General features: G+C 42.0%; 1 protein-coding gene across 1 annotated transcript in view; it reads left to right on the top strand.

Annotated features, from left to right (window-relative positions):
* Nucleotides 1-4855: 4855 nt before the first annotated feature.
* Nucleotides 4856-17907, top strand: part of LOC120046878 (lysosomal cobalamin transport escort protein LMBD1-like) — a 98628-nt gene continuing 85576 nt past the window's right edge. The window contains exons 1-3 of the mRNA XM_038992455.1: nt 4856-4980; nt 6540-6608; nt 8132-8215. Coding sequence (XP_038848383.1) covers nt 4864-4980; nt 6540-6608; nt 8132-8215 — 270 coding nt within the window. The 5' untranslated portion in view covers nt 4856-4863. The remainder of the gene's footprint in view (nt 4981-6539; nt 6609-8131; nt 8216-17907) is intronic.

Genomic DNA, 17907 nt, shown 5'->3' with positions numbered 1-17907 from the left:
CTATGTTAACGTATGGTTATTCATTCTAACAGTGTATTGGTATGTCAAGTGTAGTACTATGTTATGAGGACGTATGTGTTATCCTTCTTACAGGTGTTGGTATGTCAGTGTAGTACTATGTTACTATAAACGTATGTTATTCATATCTCTACAGTGGATGGGTAGTCAGTGTAGTTACTAGTTACTATAACGTATGTTGTTATTTTCCACTCTATACAGGTGTATGGTATGTCAGTGTAGACTCGGACTATAACGTATGGTTGTCTATTCATTCTCTAAAGGTGTGTATGTCAGTGTAGTACTATGTTACTATAACGTATGTTTGTTATTCATTCTCTACAGGTGTATGGTATGTCAGTGTAGTACTATGTTACTATAACGTATGTTTGTTATTCATTCTCTACAGGTGTAGGTATGTCCGTGTAGTACTATGTTACTATAACGTATGTTGTTATTCATTCTCTACAGTGGGGTGTATGGTATGTCAGTGTAGTTACTATGTTACTATAACGTATGTTGTTATTCATTCTCTACAGGTGTATGGTTATGTCAGTGTAGTACTATGTTACTATAACGTATGTTGTTATCATTCTCTACAGGTGTATGGTATGCAGTGTAGTACTATGTTACTATAAGTATGGTTGTTTATTCATTCTCTACAGGTGTATGGTATGTCAGTGTAGTACTATGTTACTATAACGTATGTTGTTATTCATTCTCTACAGGTGTATGGTATGTCAGTGTAGTACTATGTTACTATAACGTATGTTGTTATTCATTCTCTACAGGTGTATGGTATGTCAGTGTAGTACTATGTTACTATAACGTATGTTGTTATTCATTCTCTACAGGTGTATGGTATGTCCGTGTAGTACTATGTTACTATAACGTATGTTGTTATTCATTCTCTACAGGTGTATGGTATGTCCGTGTAGTACTATGTTACTATAACGTATGTTGTTATTCATTCTACAGGTGTATGGTATGTCCGTGTAGTACTATGTTACTATAACGTATGTTGATTTCATTCTCTACAGGGTGTATTGGTATGTCAGTGTAGTACTATGTTACTATAACGTATGTGTTATTCATTCTCTACAGGTGTATGGTTATGTCAGTGTAGTCACTATGTTACTATAACGTATGTTGTTATTCATTCTCTACTAGGTGTATGGTATGTCAGTGTAGTACTATGTTACTATAACGTATGTTGTTATTCTTCTCTACAGGTGTATGGTATGTCAGTGTAGTACTATGTTACTATTAACGTATGTTGTTATTCATTCTCTACAGGTGTATGGTATGTCGTGTAGTATGTGACTAACGTATGTGTATCATCCTACAGGGATATGTATAGTACTATAACGTATGTTGTTATTCATTCTCTACAGGTGTATGGTATGTCAGTGTAGTACTATGTTACTATAACGTATGTTGTTATTCATTCTCTACAGGTGTATGGTATGTCCGTGTAGTACTATGTTACTATAACGTATGTTATTCATTCTCTACAGGTGTATGGTATGTCCGTGTAGTACTATGTTACTATAACGTATGTTGTTATTCATTCTCTACAGGTGTATGGTATGTCAGTGTAGTACTATGTTACTATAACGTATGTTGTTATTCATTCTCTACAGGTGTATGGTATGTCAGTGTAGTACTATGTTACTATAACGTATGTTGTTATTCATTCTCTACAGGTGTATGGTATGTCAGTGTAGTACTATGTTACTATAACGTATGTTGTTATTCATTCTCTACAGGTGTATGGTATGTCAGTGTAGTACTATGTTACTATAACGTATGTTGTTATTCATTCTCTACAGGTGTATGGTATGTCAGTGTAGTACTATGTTACTATAACGTATGTTGTTATTCATTCTCTACAGGTGTATGGTATGTCCGTGTAGTACTATGTTACTATAACGTATGTTGTTATTCATTCTCTACAGGTGTATGGTATGTCAGTGTAGTACTATGTTACTATAACGTATGTTGTTATTCATTCTCTACAGGTGTATGGTATGTCAGTGTAGTACTATGTTACTATAACGTATGTTGTTATTCATTCTCTACAGGTGTATGGTATGTCAGTGTAGTACTATGTTACTATAACGTATGTTGTTATTCATTCTCTACAGGTGTATGGTATGTCAGTGTAGTACTATGTTACTATAACGTATGTTGTTATTCATTCTCTACAGGTGTATGGTATGTCAGTGTAGTACTATGTTACTATAACGTATGTTGTTATTCATTCTCTACAGGTGTATGGTATGTCAGTGTAGTACTATGTTACTATAACGTATGTTGTTATTCATTCTCTACAGGTGTATGGTATGTCAGTGTAGTACTATGTTACTATAACGTATGTTGTTATTCATTCTCTACAGGTGTATGGTATGTCAGTGTAGTACTATGTTACTATAACGTATGTTGTTATTCATTCTCTACAGGTGTATGGTATGTCAGTGTAGTACTATGTTACTATAACGTATGTTGTTATTCATTCTCTACAGGTGTATGGTATGTCAGTGTAGTACTATGTTACTATAACGTATGTTGTTATTCATTCTCTACAGGTGTATGGTATGTCAGTGTAGTACTATGTTACTATAACGTATGTTGTTATTCATTCTCTACAGGTGTATGGTATGTCCGTGTAGTACTATGTTACTATAACGTATGTTGTTATTCATTCTCTACAGGTGTATGGTATGTCAGTGTAGTACTATGTTACTATAACGTATGTTGTTATTCATTCTCTACAGGTGTATGGTATGTCAGTGTAGTACTATGTTACTATAACGTATGTTGTTATTCATTCTCTACAGGTGTATGGTATGTCAGTGTAGTACTATGTTACTATAACGTATGTTGTTATTCATTCTCTACAGGTGTATGGTATGTCAGTGTAGTACTATGTTACTATAACGTATGTTGTTATTCATTCTCTACAGGTGTATGGTATGTCAGTGTAGTACTATGTTACTATAACGTATGTTGTTATTCATTCTCTACAGGTGTATGGTATGTCCAGTGTAGTACTATGTTACTATAACGTATGTTGTTATTCATTCTCTACAGGTGTATGGTATGTCAGTGTAGTACTATGTTACTATAACGTATGTTGTTATTCATTCTCTACAGGTGTATGGTATGTCAGTGTAGTACTATGTTACTATAACGTATGTTGTTATTCATTCTCTACAGGTGTATGGTATGTCAGTGTAGTACTATGTTACTATAACGTATGTTGTTATTCATTCTCTACAGGTGTATGGTATGTCAGTGTAGTACTATGTTACTATAACGTATGTTGTTATTCATTCTCTACAGGTGTATGGTATGTCAGTGTAGTACTATGTTACTATAACGTATGTTGTTATTCATTCTCTACAGGTGTATGGTATGTCCGTGTAGTAACTATGTTACTATACGTATGTTGTTATTCATTCTCTACAGGTGTATGGTATGTCAGTGTAGTACTATGTTACTATAACGTATGTTTTATTCATTCTCTACAGGTGTATGGTATGTCAGTGTAGTACTATGTTACTATAACGTATGTTGTTATTCATTCTCTACAGGTGTATGGTATGTCCAGTGTAGTACTATGTTACTATAACGTATGTTGTTATTCATTCTCTACAGGTGTATGGTATGTCAGTGTAGTACTATGTTACTATAACGTATGTTGTTATTCATTCTCTACAGGTGTATGGTATGTCAGTGTAGTACTATGTTACTATAACGTATGTTGTTATTCATTCTCTACAGGTGTATGGTATGTCAGTGTAGTACTATGTTACTATAACGTATGTTGTTATTCATTCTCTACAGGTGTATGGTATGTCAGTGTAGTACTATGTTACTATAACGTATGTTGTTATTCATTCTCTACAGGTGTATGGTATGTCAGTGTAGTACTATGTTACTATAACGTATGTTGTTATTCATTCTCTACAGGTGTATGGTATGTCAGTGTAGTACTATGTTACTATAACGTATGTTGTTATTCATTCTCTACAGGTGTATGGTATGTCAGTGTAGTACTATGTTACTATAACGTATGTTGTTATTCATTCTCTACAGGTGTATGGTATGTCAGTGTAGTACTATGTTACTATAACGTATGTTGTTATTCATTCTCTACAGGTGTATGGTATGTCAGTGTAGTACTATGTTACTATAACGTATGTTGTTATTCATTCTCTACAGGTGTATGGTATGTCAGTGTAGTACTATGTTACTATAACGTATGTTGTTATTCATTCTCTACAGGTGTATGGTATGTCAGTGTAGTACTATGTTACTATAACGTATGTTGTTATTCATTCTCTACAGGTGTATGGTATGTCAGTGTAGTACTATGTTACTATAACGTATGTTGTTATTCATTCTCTACAGGTGTATGGTATGTCAGTGTAGTACTATGTTACTATAACGTATGTTGTTATTCATTCTCTACAGGTGTATGGTATGTCAGTGTAGTACTATGTTACTATAACGTATGTTGTTATTCATTCTCTACAGGTGTATGGTATGTCAGTGTAGTACTATGTTACTATAACGTATGTTGTTATTCATTCTCTACAGGTGTATGGTATGTCAGTGTAGTACTATGTTACTATAACGTATGTTGTTATTCATTCTCTACAGGTGTATGGTATGTCAGTGTAGTACTATGTTACTATAACGTATGTTGTTATTCATTCTCTACAGGTGTATGGTATGTCAGTGTAGTACTATGTTACTATAACGTATGTTGTTATTCATTCTCTACAGGTGTATGGTATGTCAGTGTAGTACTATGTTACTATAACGTATGTTGTTATTCATTCTCTACAGGCGTATGGTATGTCAGTGCTGCCGTTGAACCTGATTAAAGGGACACGCAGTGTGGTGTACGAGCGTCTGGAGAACACTGAAGATATTGAAGAGGTTGAACACCAGGTGGAAAAGATCAAAGCCAAGGTGGGTCTCAGTTATCACCAACGCTGAGAACCACACAGCTGCATATCTATTGTGGTGAAAAGGTTTGTTTTGGTGGGGGGGGTTAAGTAAGAATGGGATGGAATTGGTTATGACCTCTGGCTGTAAGGAATGTGGAGGTTGATGACTAATAGCCAGTCTGCCATTGGTCTCTGTTGTAGGTGATGCCACAGAGCTGATGTGAGCTGGTGGCATGCAGCCAGACCTGGGTTCAAATACTATTGGAAATCATTTCAAATGCTCTATTTAATTAAGCTTGATTGAGCTTTACTGAGCTTGCATAATTATAACATGTGACAAAGGGTGTTAGAAAAACAGAAAGGGGCGTCTCCTCACTCCTCTATTAAATCCCTTCCCTCCAGAGCCAGAGTCAGACTGTTGAAACTGTAGAACACCTGCAGTCCTCTCATACCTTCAGACTAGTGACACTGTAGAACACCTACAGTCCTCTCATACCTTCAGACTAGTGACACTGTAGAACACCTGCAGTCCTCTCATACCTTCAGACTGTTGAAACTGTAGAACACCTGCAGTCCTCTCATACCTTCAGACTAGTGACACTGTAGAACACCTGCAGTCCTCTCATACCTTCAGACTGTTGAAACTGTAGAACACCTACAGTCCTCTCATACCTTCAGACTGTTGACACTGTAGAACACCTGCAGTCCTCTCATACCTTCAGACTGTTGAAACTGTAGAACACCTGCAGTCCTCTCATACCTTCAGACTGTTGAAACTGTAGAACACCTGCAGTCCTCTCATACCTTCAGACTGTTGACACTGTAGAACACCTGCAGTCCTCTCATACCTTCAGACTGTTGACACTGTGGAACACCTGCAGTCCTCTCATACCTTCAGACTGTTGACACAGTAGAACACCTGCAGTCCTCTCATACCTTCAGACTAGTGACACTGTAGAACACCTGCAGTCCTCTCATACCTTCAGACTGTTGACACAGTAGAACACCTACAGTCCTCTCATACCTTCAGACTGTTGACACTGTAGAACACCTGCAGTCCTCTCATACCTTCAGACTGTTGAAACTGTAGAACACCTACAGTCCTCTCATACCTTCAGACTAGTGACACTGTAGAACACCTGCAGTCCTCTCATACCTTCAGACTGTTGACACTGTAGAACACCTGCAGTCCTCTCATACCTTCAGACTGTTGAAACTGTAGAACACCTACAGTCCTCTCATACCTTCAGACTGTTGACACTGTAGAACACCTGCAGTCCTCTCATACCTTCAGACTGTTGAAACTGTAGAACACCTGCAGTCCTCTCATACCTTCAGACTGTTGAAACTGTAGAACACCTGCAGTCCTCTCATACCTTCAGACTGTTGAAACTGTAGAACACCTGCAGTCCTCTCATACCTTCAGACTGTTGACACTGTAGAACACCTACAGTCCTCTCATACCTTCAGACTGTTGAAACTGTAGAACACCTGCAGTCCTCTCATACCTTCAGACTGTTGAAACTGTAGAACACCTACAGTCCTCTCATGCCTCCTCTTTGTCTGTGTGTTTGTCTCCAGTGTGAGGACGGGCGTCCTCTGTCGTCGCGGGACCGTCGTAACCTCCAGGAGTTTGAGGACAAGCTACAGGTGAGATTGTTGTTCAGATTCAGAGTGTTTAATAGTCACATGTTCAGGGTTACAGGTGTGATTGTTGTTCAGATTCAGAGTGTTTAATAGTCACATGTTCAGGGTTACAGGTGTGATTGTTGTTCAGATTCAGAGTGTTTAATAGTCACATGTTCAGGGTTACAGGTGTGATTGTTGTTCAGATTCAGAGTGTTTAATAGTCACATGTTCAGGGTTACAGGTGTGATTGTTGTTCAGATTCAGAGTGTTTAATAGTCACATGTTCAGGGTGACAGGTGTGATTGTTGTTCAGATTCAGAGTGTTTAATAGTCACATGTTCAGGGTGACAGGTGTGATTGTTGTTCAGATTCAGAGTGTTTAATAGTCACATGTTCAGGGTTACAGGTGTGATTGTTGTTCAGATTCAGAGTGTTTAATAGTCACATGTTCAGGGTTACAGGTGTGATTGTTGTTCAGATTCAGAGTGTTTAATAGTCACATGTTCAGGGTTACAGGTGTGATTGTTGTTCAGATTCAGAGTGTTTAATAGTCACATGTTCAGGGTTACAGGTGTGATTGTTGTTCAGATTCAGAGTGTTTAATAGTCACATGTTCAGGGTTACAGGTGTGATTGTTGTTCAGATTCAGAGTGTTTAATAGTCACATGTTCAGGGTGACAGGTGTGATTGTTGTTCAGATTCAGAGTGTTTAATAGTCACATGTTCAGGGTTACAGGTGTGATTGTTGTTCAGATTCAGAGTGTTTAATAGTCACATGTTCAGGGTTACAGGTGTGATTGTTGTTCAGATTCAGAGTGTTTAATAGTCACATGTTCAGGGTTACAGGTGTGATTGTTGTTCAGATTCAGAGTGTTTAATAGTCACATGTTCAGGGTTACAGGTGTGATTGTTGTTCAGATTCAGAGTGTTTAATAGTCACATGTTCAGGGTTACAGGTGAGATTGTTGTTCAGATTCAGAGTGTTTAATAGTCACATGTTCAGGGTTACAGGTGTGATTGTTGTTCAGATTCAGAGTGTTTAATAGTCACATGTTCAGGGTTACAGGTGTGATTGGAATGACTTCCATAGGTCCTCAGTGTAGACCACGTTGTCCTCGGCGGCTCTCCTTGGCAGCACAGGGTCAGGGTGGCGTTGGTGACCTCAATGTGGCTGAATTTCTTTTTATACCCCGTGACCGTTAGGAGCCCCTTGTGTCCGACCCGCTGAATTGCTCCTCTACTTTGTCCCTATACTTGGGTTTCACCATCTTGATCCATCTGCGTAGGTCGTATTTGTACTGTTTAACCAAACTATTGTCCCCGGTCACCTTGCCCTGTTTATACGCATCTCTCTCTGTTTCAATTAGTTTATCTAACAATGAAAAAAACAGACATCCAAGACAAGATGCATAAGTAATAACACTGAGGATGGAACAGAGAATGGTCCGTTCTGGCACAGACGAGGCCCGTGTCTCTCAGGGCTTATTAACTGCTTCTTTAGGGAACAACAACACATGGAGAATGTTTTCATTGAGGTCCTTTAGGTGCTCCAGAGGAGGGGAAGGCACCTGGAGATAGCAGAGAGTCACTGCTGCACCAAGGTTGGATCTGCTCTCAGACCACTCAAGGTGAGAAACACACACACTTTCAGGTCCCCATCTAACCAGAAGCTGGTCTGTCATTTAACTTTTCACTTTGAGAAGTTAAATGGATTTTCCAGTTTCAACCGGTTCCAATACAGTGTTACGTGTTACATTGGAGATTAAAGAGATATTGAACAATCAATATTACATAAGTGTGCTGATAATGTAACACTGTCATCTCTCTTTACCGACTGGAAAGACACACACACACACACACACACAGCAGTCCCAGCTGACAGTGATGAAGGACTATGCTCATCATGTCATCTGTTCCATACAGTAACTAGGAAGAGACACACTGATTATGAGTCAACACATCATCTAAGGTGCATCCCAAATGGTTCCCTATTCCCTATGTAGGTATTTTCTACAGAAGTGGTGCAAACTGTACTACCACCCCTAAAAAACGTAGGAAATGTATTTACGTCAGTATATGGTCTAATTAAATCTGAGGCAATAACAAATATATCGTTACATTAATACAATTAAACGGCATTGTTTACACACCGATTTCTATTGAGAGGTGGCTGTCCCAAACCCTGACTCGTAAAATTTGTTTAAAAAATAGGCAATTCATGTTTTTAGATTTTTTTTAACACTATTATATTGTTACAACATCTTGAGTCGTTCTATCAATACATTTAACAATGCTGATCTATTTATTAGTTTTGTTTATTTTTAAACATCTTTCTCAAAAAAAAATGCTGTCCACCTTTTGATGGCATCCCTCTCCACACTACGGCCACATGGTGAGTAGTCTGTCTGCTAGCATTCTGGAGAAAATGAGGGAGCAAGTTGGTAAATATTCATGTATTTTTAAGAAGTGTCACTACCGAACATCTAATAGTTCAAGAAACATGTACACCTGTCCAAATGAAAGGTAGCCAGCCATATGCTAGCTATGGGATTCATTCAAGATAAAGTCAACATTGCTGTGTCCACCAGGCCGTGTCCACCAGGCCGTGTCCACCAGGCCGTGTCCACCAGGCCGTGTCCACCAGGCCGTGTTCACCAGGCCGTGTCCACCAGACTTTATCTCTCACCTAAATGTTTTTTGAGACAGTTTTAGAACCGCATGGGAAAACTTCTGAACCATAGAAACACAGTAACATAGAGTCATTATATTATAGTCATTCAATTTCTATCTTTAAACCAAATAATTAAACATACAATATAATACTTTGCGTTCTATCTCAAACCTTTTCTGAATTTATCGCCACCCCACCACAAATCTAATTACACAAATGTTGATTTTTACAGCAACCTTCAATTCATTACATTTTCATCTCTTATCAAAATGAAAACAATACCAATAAATTAATTTACTCAGTCAAATGATCTTTCTAAAAAAATGTATCTTATTATACATTGTTTTGGGGGCGACCCCACTGCAGATCCCCCGTTGCCCCCCGGCCTTGAATCCTACTGCTCTAATGCTTCCAACCTACCTGTCTTGACAATGGTTCATGTGTTAGACTCCTCCTCCCCACCGTTCATTCTCTAACGGTTCACATTTTGAGGACAGCACAGAGTAGAATGGAAGATAATAGAATAGAGAGCCTTCCAACCTTCCTCTCTTGGTTCACGTGTCACAATCCTCCCCACTTATCATCCTCTCCCAGTTTACATCTCCACAGGCCCACTGAACAGCACAGACTCCTAATGGCATAAAACGACCTTCATATTATATAGTTATTCATTCTGTGTTCCAACCTCAGTATCTCTCTGTGGTTCACGTGTCACAATCCTCCCCACCGTTCATCGTCTCCCAGTTTATATCTCCACAGGCCCACTGTTTATTCACAAGCTCTAATGAAACGTTAAAGCAGCCGGCTAGCTTCTGTAACAGTGTGTCTTTAACCGAGGGGGGCCAGTCCTTATGACACTCCCAAAACTCACATCTACACAGTAATGAGATGGCAGATATATCTACTGTATTCCCAGGCACCAGCCAGGAACGATGAGCAGGGAGCCCCAGAGCAGAGCTACACTACCTACCAGTCTTCTGGCTGTTCTGTTTCCACTGCTGTCATGTGTTGGTGTCTGCTTGGCTGTGTGTTGATCACCTGTCATGTGTTGGTGTCTGCTTGGCTGTGTGTTGATCACCTGTCATGTGTTAGGGTCTGATTGGCTGTGTGTTGATCACCTGTCATGTGTTGGTCTCTGATTGGCTGTGTGTTGATCACCTGTCATGTGTTAGGGTCTGATTGGCTGTGTGTTGATCACCAGACGTGTTAGATTATATTACACCAGACGTGTTAGATTATATTACACCGGACGTGTTAGATTATATTACACCGGACGTGTTAGATTATATTACACCAGACGTGTTAGATTATATTACACCCGACGTGTTAGATTATATTACATCAGGCGTGTTCGATTATATTACACCGGACGTGTTAGATTATATTACACCAGACGTGTTAGATTATATTACACCAGACGTGTTAGATTATATTACACCGGACGTGTTAGATTATATTACATCAGGCGTGTTAGATTATATTACACCGGACGTGTTAGATTATATTACACCGGACGTGTTAGATTATATTACACCAGGCGTGTTAGATTATATTACACCCGACGTGTTAGATTATATTACACCCGACGTGTTAGATTATATTACACCCGACGTGTTAGATTATATTACACCGGACGTGTTAGATTATATTACACCGGACGTGTTAGATTATATTACACCGGACGTGTTAGATTATATTACACCGGACGTGTTAGATTATATTACACCGGACGTGTTAGATTATATTACACCGGGCGTGTTAGATTATATTACACCGGACGTGTTAGATTATATTACACCGAGCGTGTTAGATTATATTACACCGGACGTGTTAGATTATATTACACCAGGCGTGTTAGATTATATTACACCAGACGTGTTAGATTATATTATACCGGACGTGTTAGATTATATTACACCAGACCGGTTAGATTATATTACATCAGGCGTGTTAGATTATATTACATCAGGCGTGTTAGATTATATTACACCAGGCGTGTTAGATTATATTACACCGGACGTGTTAGAATATATTACACCAGGCGTGTTAGATTATATTACACCAGACGTGTTAGATTATATTACACCGGACGTGTTAGATTATATTACATCAGGCGTGTTAGATTATATTACACCGGACGTGTTAGATTATATTACACCGGACGTGTTAGATTATATTACACCAGGCGTGTTAGATTATATTACACCCGACGTGTTAGATTATATTACACCCGACGTGTTAGATTATATTACACCGGACGTGTTAGATTATATTACACCGGACGTGTTAGATTATATTACACCGGACGTGTTAGATTATATTACACCGGACGTGTTAGATTATATTACACCAGGCGTGTTAGATTATATTACACCGGACGTGTTAGATTATATTACACCGGGCGTGTTAGATTATATTACACCGGACGTGTTAGATTATATTACACCAGGCGTGTTAGATTATATTACACCAGACGTGTTAGATTATATTATACCGGACGTGTTAGATTATATTACACCAGACCGGTTAGATTATATTACATCAGGCGTGTTAGATTATATTACATCAGGCGTGTTAGATTATATTACACCAGGCGTGTTAGATTATATTACACCGGACGTGTTAGAATATATTACACCAGGCGTGTTAGATTATATTACACCAGACGTGTTAGATTATATTACACCGGACGTGTTAGATTATATTACACCGGACGTGTTAGATTATATTACACCGGACGTGTTAGATTATATTACACCGGACGTGTTAGATTATATTACACCGGGCGTGTTAGATTATATTACACCAGGCGTGTTAGATTATATTACACCAGGCGTGTTAGATTATATTACACCAGGCGTGTTAGATTATATTACACCAGGCGTGTTATCATAAGGTGAATGCATCAATTTGTAAGTCGCTCTGGATAAGAGCGTCTGCTAAATGACTTAAATGTAAATGTAAATGTAGATTATATTACACCGGACGTGTTAGATTATATTACACCGGGCGTGTTATATTATATTAAACCGGACGTGGTAGATTATATTACACCGGACGTGTTAGATTATGTTACACCAGACGTGTTATATTATATTACACCAGGCGTGTTAGATTATATTACACCCGACGTGTTGGATCACTTCAATGCGGTGAAATCTGACTGGAATGGGATCAAGGACCTTTTCTTGTGACCTATATGTCTGTTTTCTCTTTGGGAGCACCAAGTGCCAGGCAGGGATCCTTCCAGAGCAGAGTTACCTACCGGTATTTCTCTGTTTCTCTCACACAGCAGGGCTCTGCAGTGCCACCATTTTACCTGCATATGCTCTTAAATATTTAGCTGTGCGACCTGGACATTGTATTGAGGAGCACCAGTGCGCCTAGATAAATGAAGGATTCTAGCTTTATTACCTCAAATCTTTTTTATTCTGCTCCTAAATGTATTTGTGTGCGCTTCCATTTTTCAATTTTGGCACACACATGTTCCTTGTTAAAAAGGCCAGCGTAGAGCCCTGCACACTCTTCTGCTGTGGTTGCTTTAATGCCTTAGTGTCTGTCTGTGTGTCGGTCACAGCAGTACTTTTCTGCAACCTTTGTCTGTCTGTCGGTGTGCTGCTGCCTGCTCGTTGAGGGTTCTAGGCCATTAGAAAGCATTATGTAACCAGTATTGGTGTTAAAATGGCTTCATAAATACATTTGGATGATTGACAGACAGGCTTGTTTGTGAGTGACCGTAGTGAACTCAATCTGATTTAATTAATTTGGATGGATGTTTTTGTATTGCATTTTGAGTGTATTTACTGTCATCTGCTTCCCTAATGAGCCTAGAGAGACTTTAATGAGACCTAATTCACTAATTGGTTGATAATTAGTTAATTAGCTTAGCTGATAACCATGTAACTTCACCTCAGACAATAACATTTACCTTCACACCAACTCATGTCTGCCCACCAGCATGTCCATACTGTACCTGTCTGTATGATGTCGGTGGGTGATCTTGGACAGAAACAGAGCTTCTTGGTTTCATCTTGGTGTATCAGAATGTGCCATTATGAGAAGACCACCAGACAGAAAGGCAGCTAAATGCAGCAGGATGTATTATTCAGCCACCCAGGCTGTCTGTCTGTCTGTCTGTCTGTCTGTCTGTCTGTCTGTCTGTCTGTCTGTCTGTCTGTCTGTCTGTCTGTCTGTCTGTCTGTAGAGGTGAATGGAGAGTAGGAACCACTTCTCCTTGCTCCAGGTAGTCTGCTGTATCTGCATGTGTGGGGATGTTGCAGTGATCATTAACGTTTCATAGATGGCCCCAGTCCATGCTCAGATATATAGCCTCGATACAGCCTCAGTCTGGACACCGGAGATGTCTTTGTTCCATGGCGCACAATTCAGCATTTATGCCTACACTATTCGGTAACACAAGCTCGCTATTTTGCAGGATCCAAAATAACAATCACTGTTTGTTACAGATGTATAAACTTAAACTAAAAAATATAAACTATCTATACATATATTGTCTTTATAAACCTACTTAAATAATGTAACTTGTCGGCCTACCTTCCTGTAACTAACATTGTGTTGCCTGGCAGCTAACGTTCCCTGGAAGATGTGACATCACACCAATAGAACACTATGTAAAGAGGAACACAATGACAGCCTTGTGTGTGTCTCAGAGGCTGCTGTCAATAATGCAATACAGCTCAGCTTGTAGAATTACTGTTGCTCCTCTGTGCCGGGCCAGAGGCCTTGTGGTGGGGTTTAGTCTGCTCCTCTGTGCCGGACCAGAGGCCTTGTGGTGGGGTTTAGTCTGCTCCTCTGTGCCGGGCCAGAGGCCTTGTGGTGGGGTTTAGTCTGCTCCTCTGTGCCGGGCCAGAGGCCTTGTGGTGGGGTTTAGTCTGCTCCTCTGTGCCGGGCCAGAGGCCTTGTGGTGGGGTTTAGTCTGCTCCTCTGTGCCGGGCCAGAGGCCTTGTGGTGGGGTTTAGTCTGCTCCTCTGTGCCGGGCCAAAGGCCTTGTGGTGGGGTTTAGTCTGCTCCTCTGTGCCGGGCCAGAGGCCTTGTGGTGGGGTTTAGTCTGCTCCTCTGTGCCAGGCCAGAGGCCTTGTGGTGGTGGTTTAGTCTGCTCCTCTGTGCCGCGCCAGAGGCCTTGTGGTGGGGTTTAGTCTGCTCCTCTGTGCCGGGCCAAAGGCCTTGTGGTGGGGTTTAGTCTGCTCCTCTGTGCCGGGCCAGAGGCCTTGTGGTGGGGTTTAGTCTGCTCCTCTGTGCCGGGCCAGAGGCCTTGTGGTGGGGTTTAGTCTGCTCCTCTGTGCCGGGCCAGAGGCCTTGTGGTGGGGTTTAGTCTGCTCCTCTGTGCCGGGCCAGAGGCCTTGTGGTGGTGGTTTAGTCTGCTCCTCTGTGCCGGGCCAGAGGCCTTGTGGTGGGGTTTAGTCTGCTCCTCTGTGCCGGGCCAGAGGCCTTGTGGTGGGGTTTAGTCTGCTCCTCTGTGCCGGGCCAAAGGCCTTGTGGTGGGGTTTAGTCTGCTCCTCTGTGCCGGGCCAGAGGCCTTGTGGTGAGGTTTAGTCTGCTCCTCTGTGCCGGGCCAGAGGCCTTGTGGTGGGGTTTAGTCTGCTCCTCTGTGCCGGGCCAGAGGCCTTGTGGTGGGGTTTAGTCTGCTCCTCTGTGCCGGGCCAGAGGCCTTGTGGTGGGGTTTAGTCTGCTCCTCTGTGCCGGGCCAGAGGCCTTGTGGTGAGGTTTAGTCTGCTCCTCTGTGCCGGGCCAGAGGCCTTGTGGTGAGGTTTAGTCTGCTCCTCTGTGCCGGGCCAGAGGCCTTGTGGTGGGGTTTAGTCTGCTCCTCTGTGCCGGGCCAGAGGCCTTGTGGTGGGGTTTAGTCTGCTCCTCTGTGCCGGGCCAGAGGCCTTGTGGTGGGGTTTAGTCTGCTCCTCTGTGCCGGGCCAGAGGCCTTGTGGTGAGGTTTAGTCTGCTCCTCTGTGCCGGGCCAGAGGCCTTGTGGTGGGGTTTAGTCTGCTCCTCTCTGCCGGGCCAGAGGCCTTGTGGTGGGGTTTAGTCTGCTCCTCTGTGCCGGACCAGAGGCCTTGTGGTGGGGTTTAGTCTGCTCCTCTCTGCCGGGCCAGAGGCTTTGTGGTGGGGTTTAGTCTGCTCCTCTGTGCCGGGCCAGAGGCCTTGTGGTGGGGTTTAGTCTGCTCCTCTGTGCCGGGCCAGAGGCCTTGTGGTGGTGGTTTAGTCTGCTCCTCTGTGCCGGGCCAGAGGCCTTGTGGTGGTGGTTTAGTCTGCTCCTCTGTGCCGGGCCAGAGGCCTTGTGGTGGGGTTTAGTCTGCTCCTCTGTGCCGGGCCAGAGGCCTTGTGGTGGTGGTTTAGGGACGGTTTGAAGATATGAATACACGGCACCTGAGATACACCTAATGAAAACACTCTGTACTGTAGCACAACCCTGCCCCCCCCCCCCCACAGACACACACACACATACATACACACATACGTAGATAGATAGTACGGTATATCAACATTGCCATCATACAGTAGCCTCCCGGTACTATCTCCTGTCTGATACAGACAAAGCCCTGATCCCAGTGCAGACCTGGCTTCAAATACTATTTAAAGTAATTTAAAATACTTTATCTGTGCTTGATTGAGCTTGTCTGGTACAATGGAACTATTTCACTTGTCCCACAATGGCGATCCCCACCCATCTGGCAATCCAGGCAGACGAAAGACTATATGACTTATCCAGACAGATGAACCCTCTGACCGAGCCATCTCTACACATACTGTCTGGTCATTATCACAGAGGGGATGGAGGCACCTCTTTCTCTCTCTCTATTAAAAAATGATAGGCCAGGGCCATCTCTCTTCAATACCCTGCCAATCAATATATATTGAGAAAAAGGAAGGGCAGGCTGAACGTGCACACACACACACACACACACACACACACACACACACACACACACACACACACACACACACACACACACACACACACACACACACACACACACACACACACAGTCACACACACAGTCACACACACACACACACACACACACACACACACACACACACACACACACACACACACACACACACACACACACAGACACACACAGACACACGGACGGACGGACACACACAGACGGACACACACAGACGGACACACACAGACGGACACACACAGACGGACACACACAGACGGACACACACAGACGGACACACACACACAGACAGACGGACACACACACACAGACAGACGGACACACACAGACAGACAGACGGACACACACAGACAGACAGACGGACACACACAGACAGACGGACACACACAGACAGACAGGTGAATCCATTCTACAGACCAGGAGTGTAGTGCTGAAGGAGAGATTGGTGCACTAAGGGATGGGGCTGCACCCTAAATGGCCCCCTATTCCCCCTGGGGCCTATTGAAAAGAGGTGGACTATATAGGGATTAGGGTTCCATGTGGGACACAGCCGTGGTTATTACAGAGATACTACATGTTGTGGATTAGGGTTCCATGTGGGACACAGCCATGGTTATTACAGAGATACTACATGTTGTGTATTAGGGTTCCATGTGGGACACAGCCGTGGTTATTACAGAGATACTACATGTTGTGGATTAGGGTTCCATGTGGGACACAGCCGTGGTTATTACAGAGATACTACATGTTGTGGATTAGGGTTCCATGTGGGACACAGCCGTGGTTATTACAGAGATACTACATGTTGTGGATTAGGGTTCCATGTGGGACACAGCCGTGGTTATTACAGAGATACTACATGTTGTGGATTAGGGTTACATGTGGGACACAGCCGTGGTTATTACAGAGATACTACATGTTGTGTATTAGGGTGCCATGTGGGACACAGCCGTGGTTATTACAGAGATACTACATGTTGTGTATTAGGGTTCCATGTGGGACACAGCCGTGGTTATTACAGAGATACTACATGTTGTGTATTAGGGTTCCATGTGGGACACAGCCGTGGTTATTACAGAGATACTACATGTTGTGGATTAGGGTTCCATGTGGGACACAGCCGTGGTTATTACAGAGATACTACATGTTGTGGATTAGGGTTCCATGTGGGACACAGCCGTGGTTATTACAGAGATACTACATGTTGTGGATTAGGGTTCCATGTGGGACACAGCCGTGGTTATTACAGAGATACTACATGTTGTGGATTAGGTTTCCATGTGGGACACAGCCGTGGTTATTACAGAGATACTACATGTTGTGGATTAGGGTTCCATGTGGGACACAGCCGTGGTTATTACAGAGATACTACATGTTGTGTATTAGGGTTCCATGTGGGACACAGCCGTGGTTATTACAGAGATACTACATGTTGTGGATTAGGGTTCCATGTGGGACACAGCCGTGGTTATTACAGAGATACTACATGTTGTGGATTAGGGTTCCATGTGGGTAGGGTTGCACATTTTTGGGGAATATTCCGAGGTGGAAACATCCCTTGAGATTTAATGGGAATATATGGGAATTAACGGAAATGTATGCAAATGAATATTAATACCATTTAAATGTAAATGTTTTTTTGCATTGGATATACTTGCTATGTCCTCATTGAGATTTTACAGACGTGTTCAATACGCCTTATTTATACACTTTTGTAATATTTATG

This window comes from Salvelinus namaycush, chromosome 4 (assembly GCF_016432855.1).
Source record: "Salvelinus namaycush isolate Seneca chromosome 4, SaNama_1.0, whole genome shotgun sequence".
NCBI lineage: Eukaryota > Metazoa > Chordata > Actinopteri > Salmoniformes > Salmonidae > Salvelinus > Salvelinus namaycush.
Note: the sequence above shows the minus strand (reverse complement) of the source record. Positions and strands in the feature narration are given on the sequence as shown.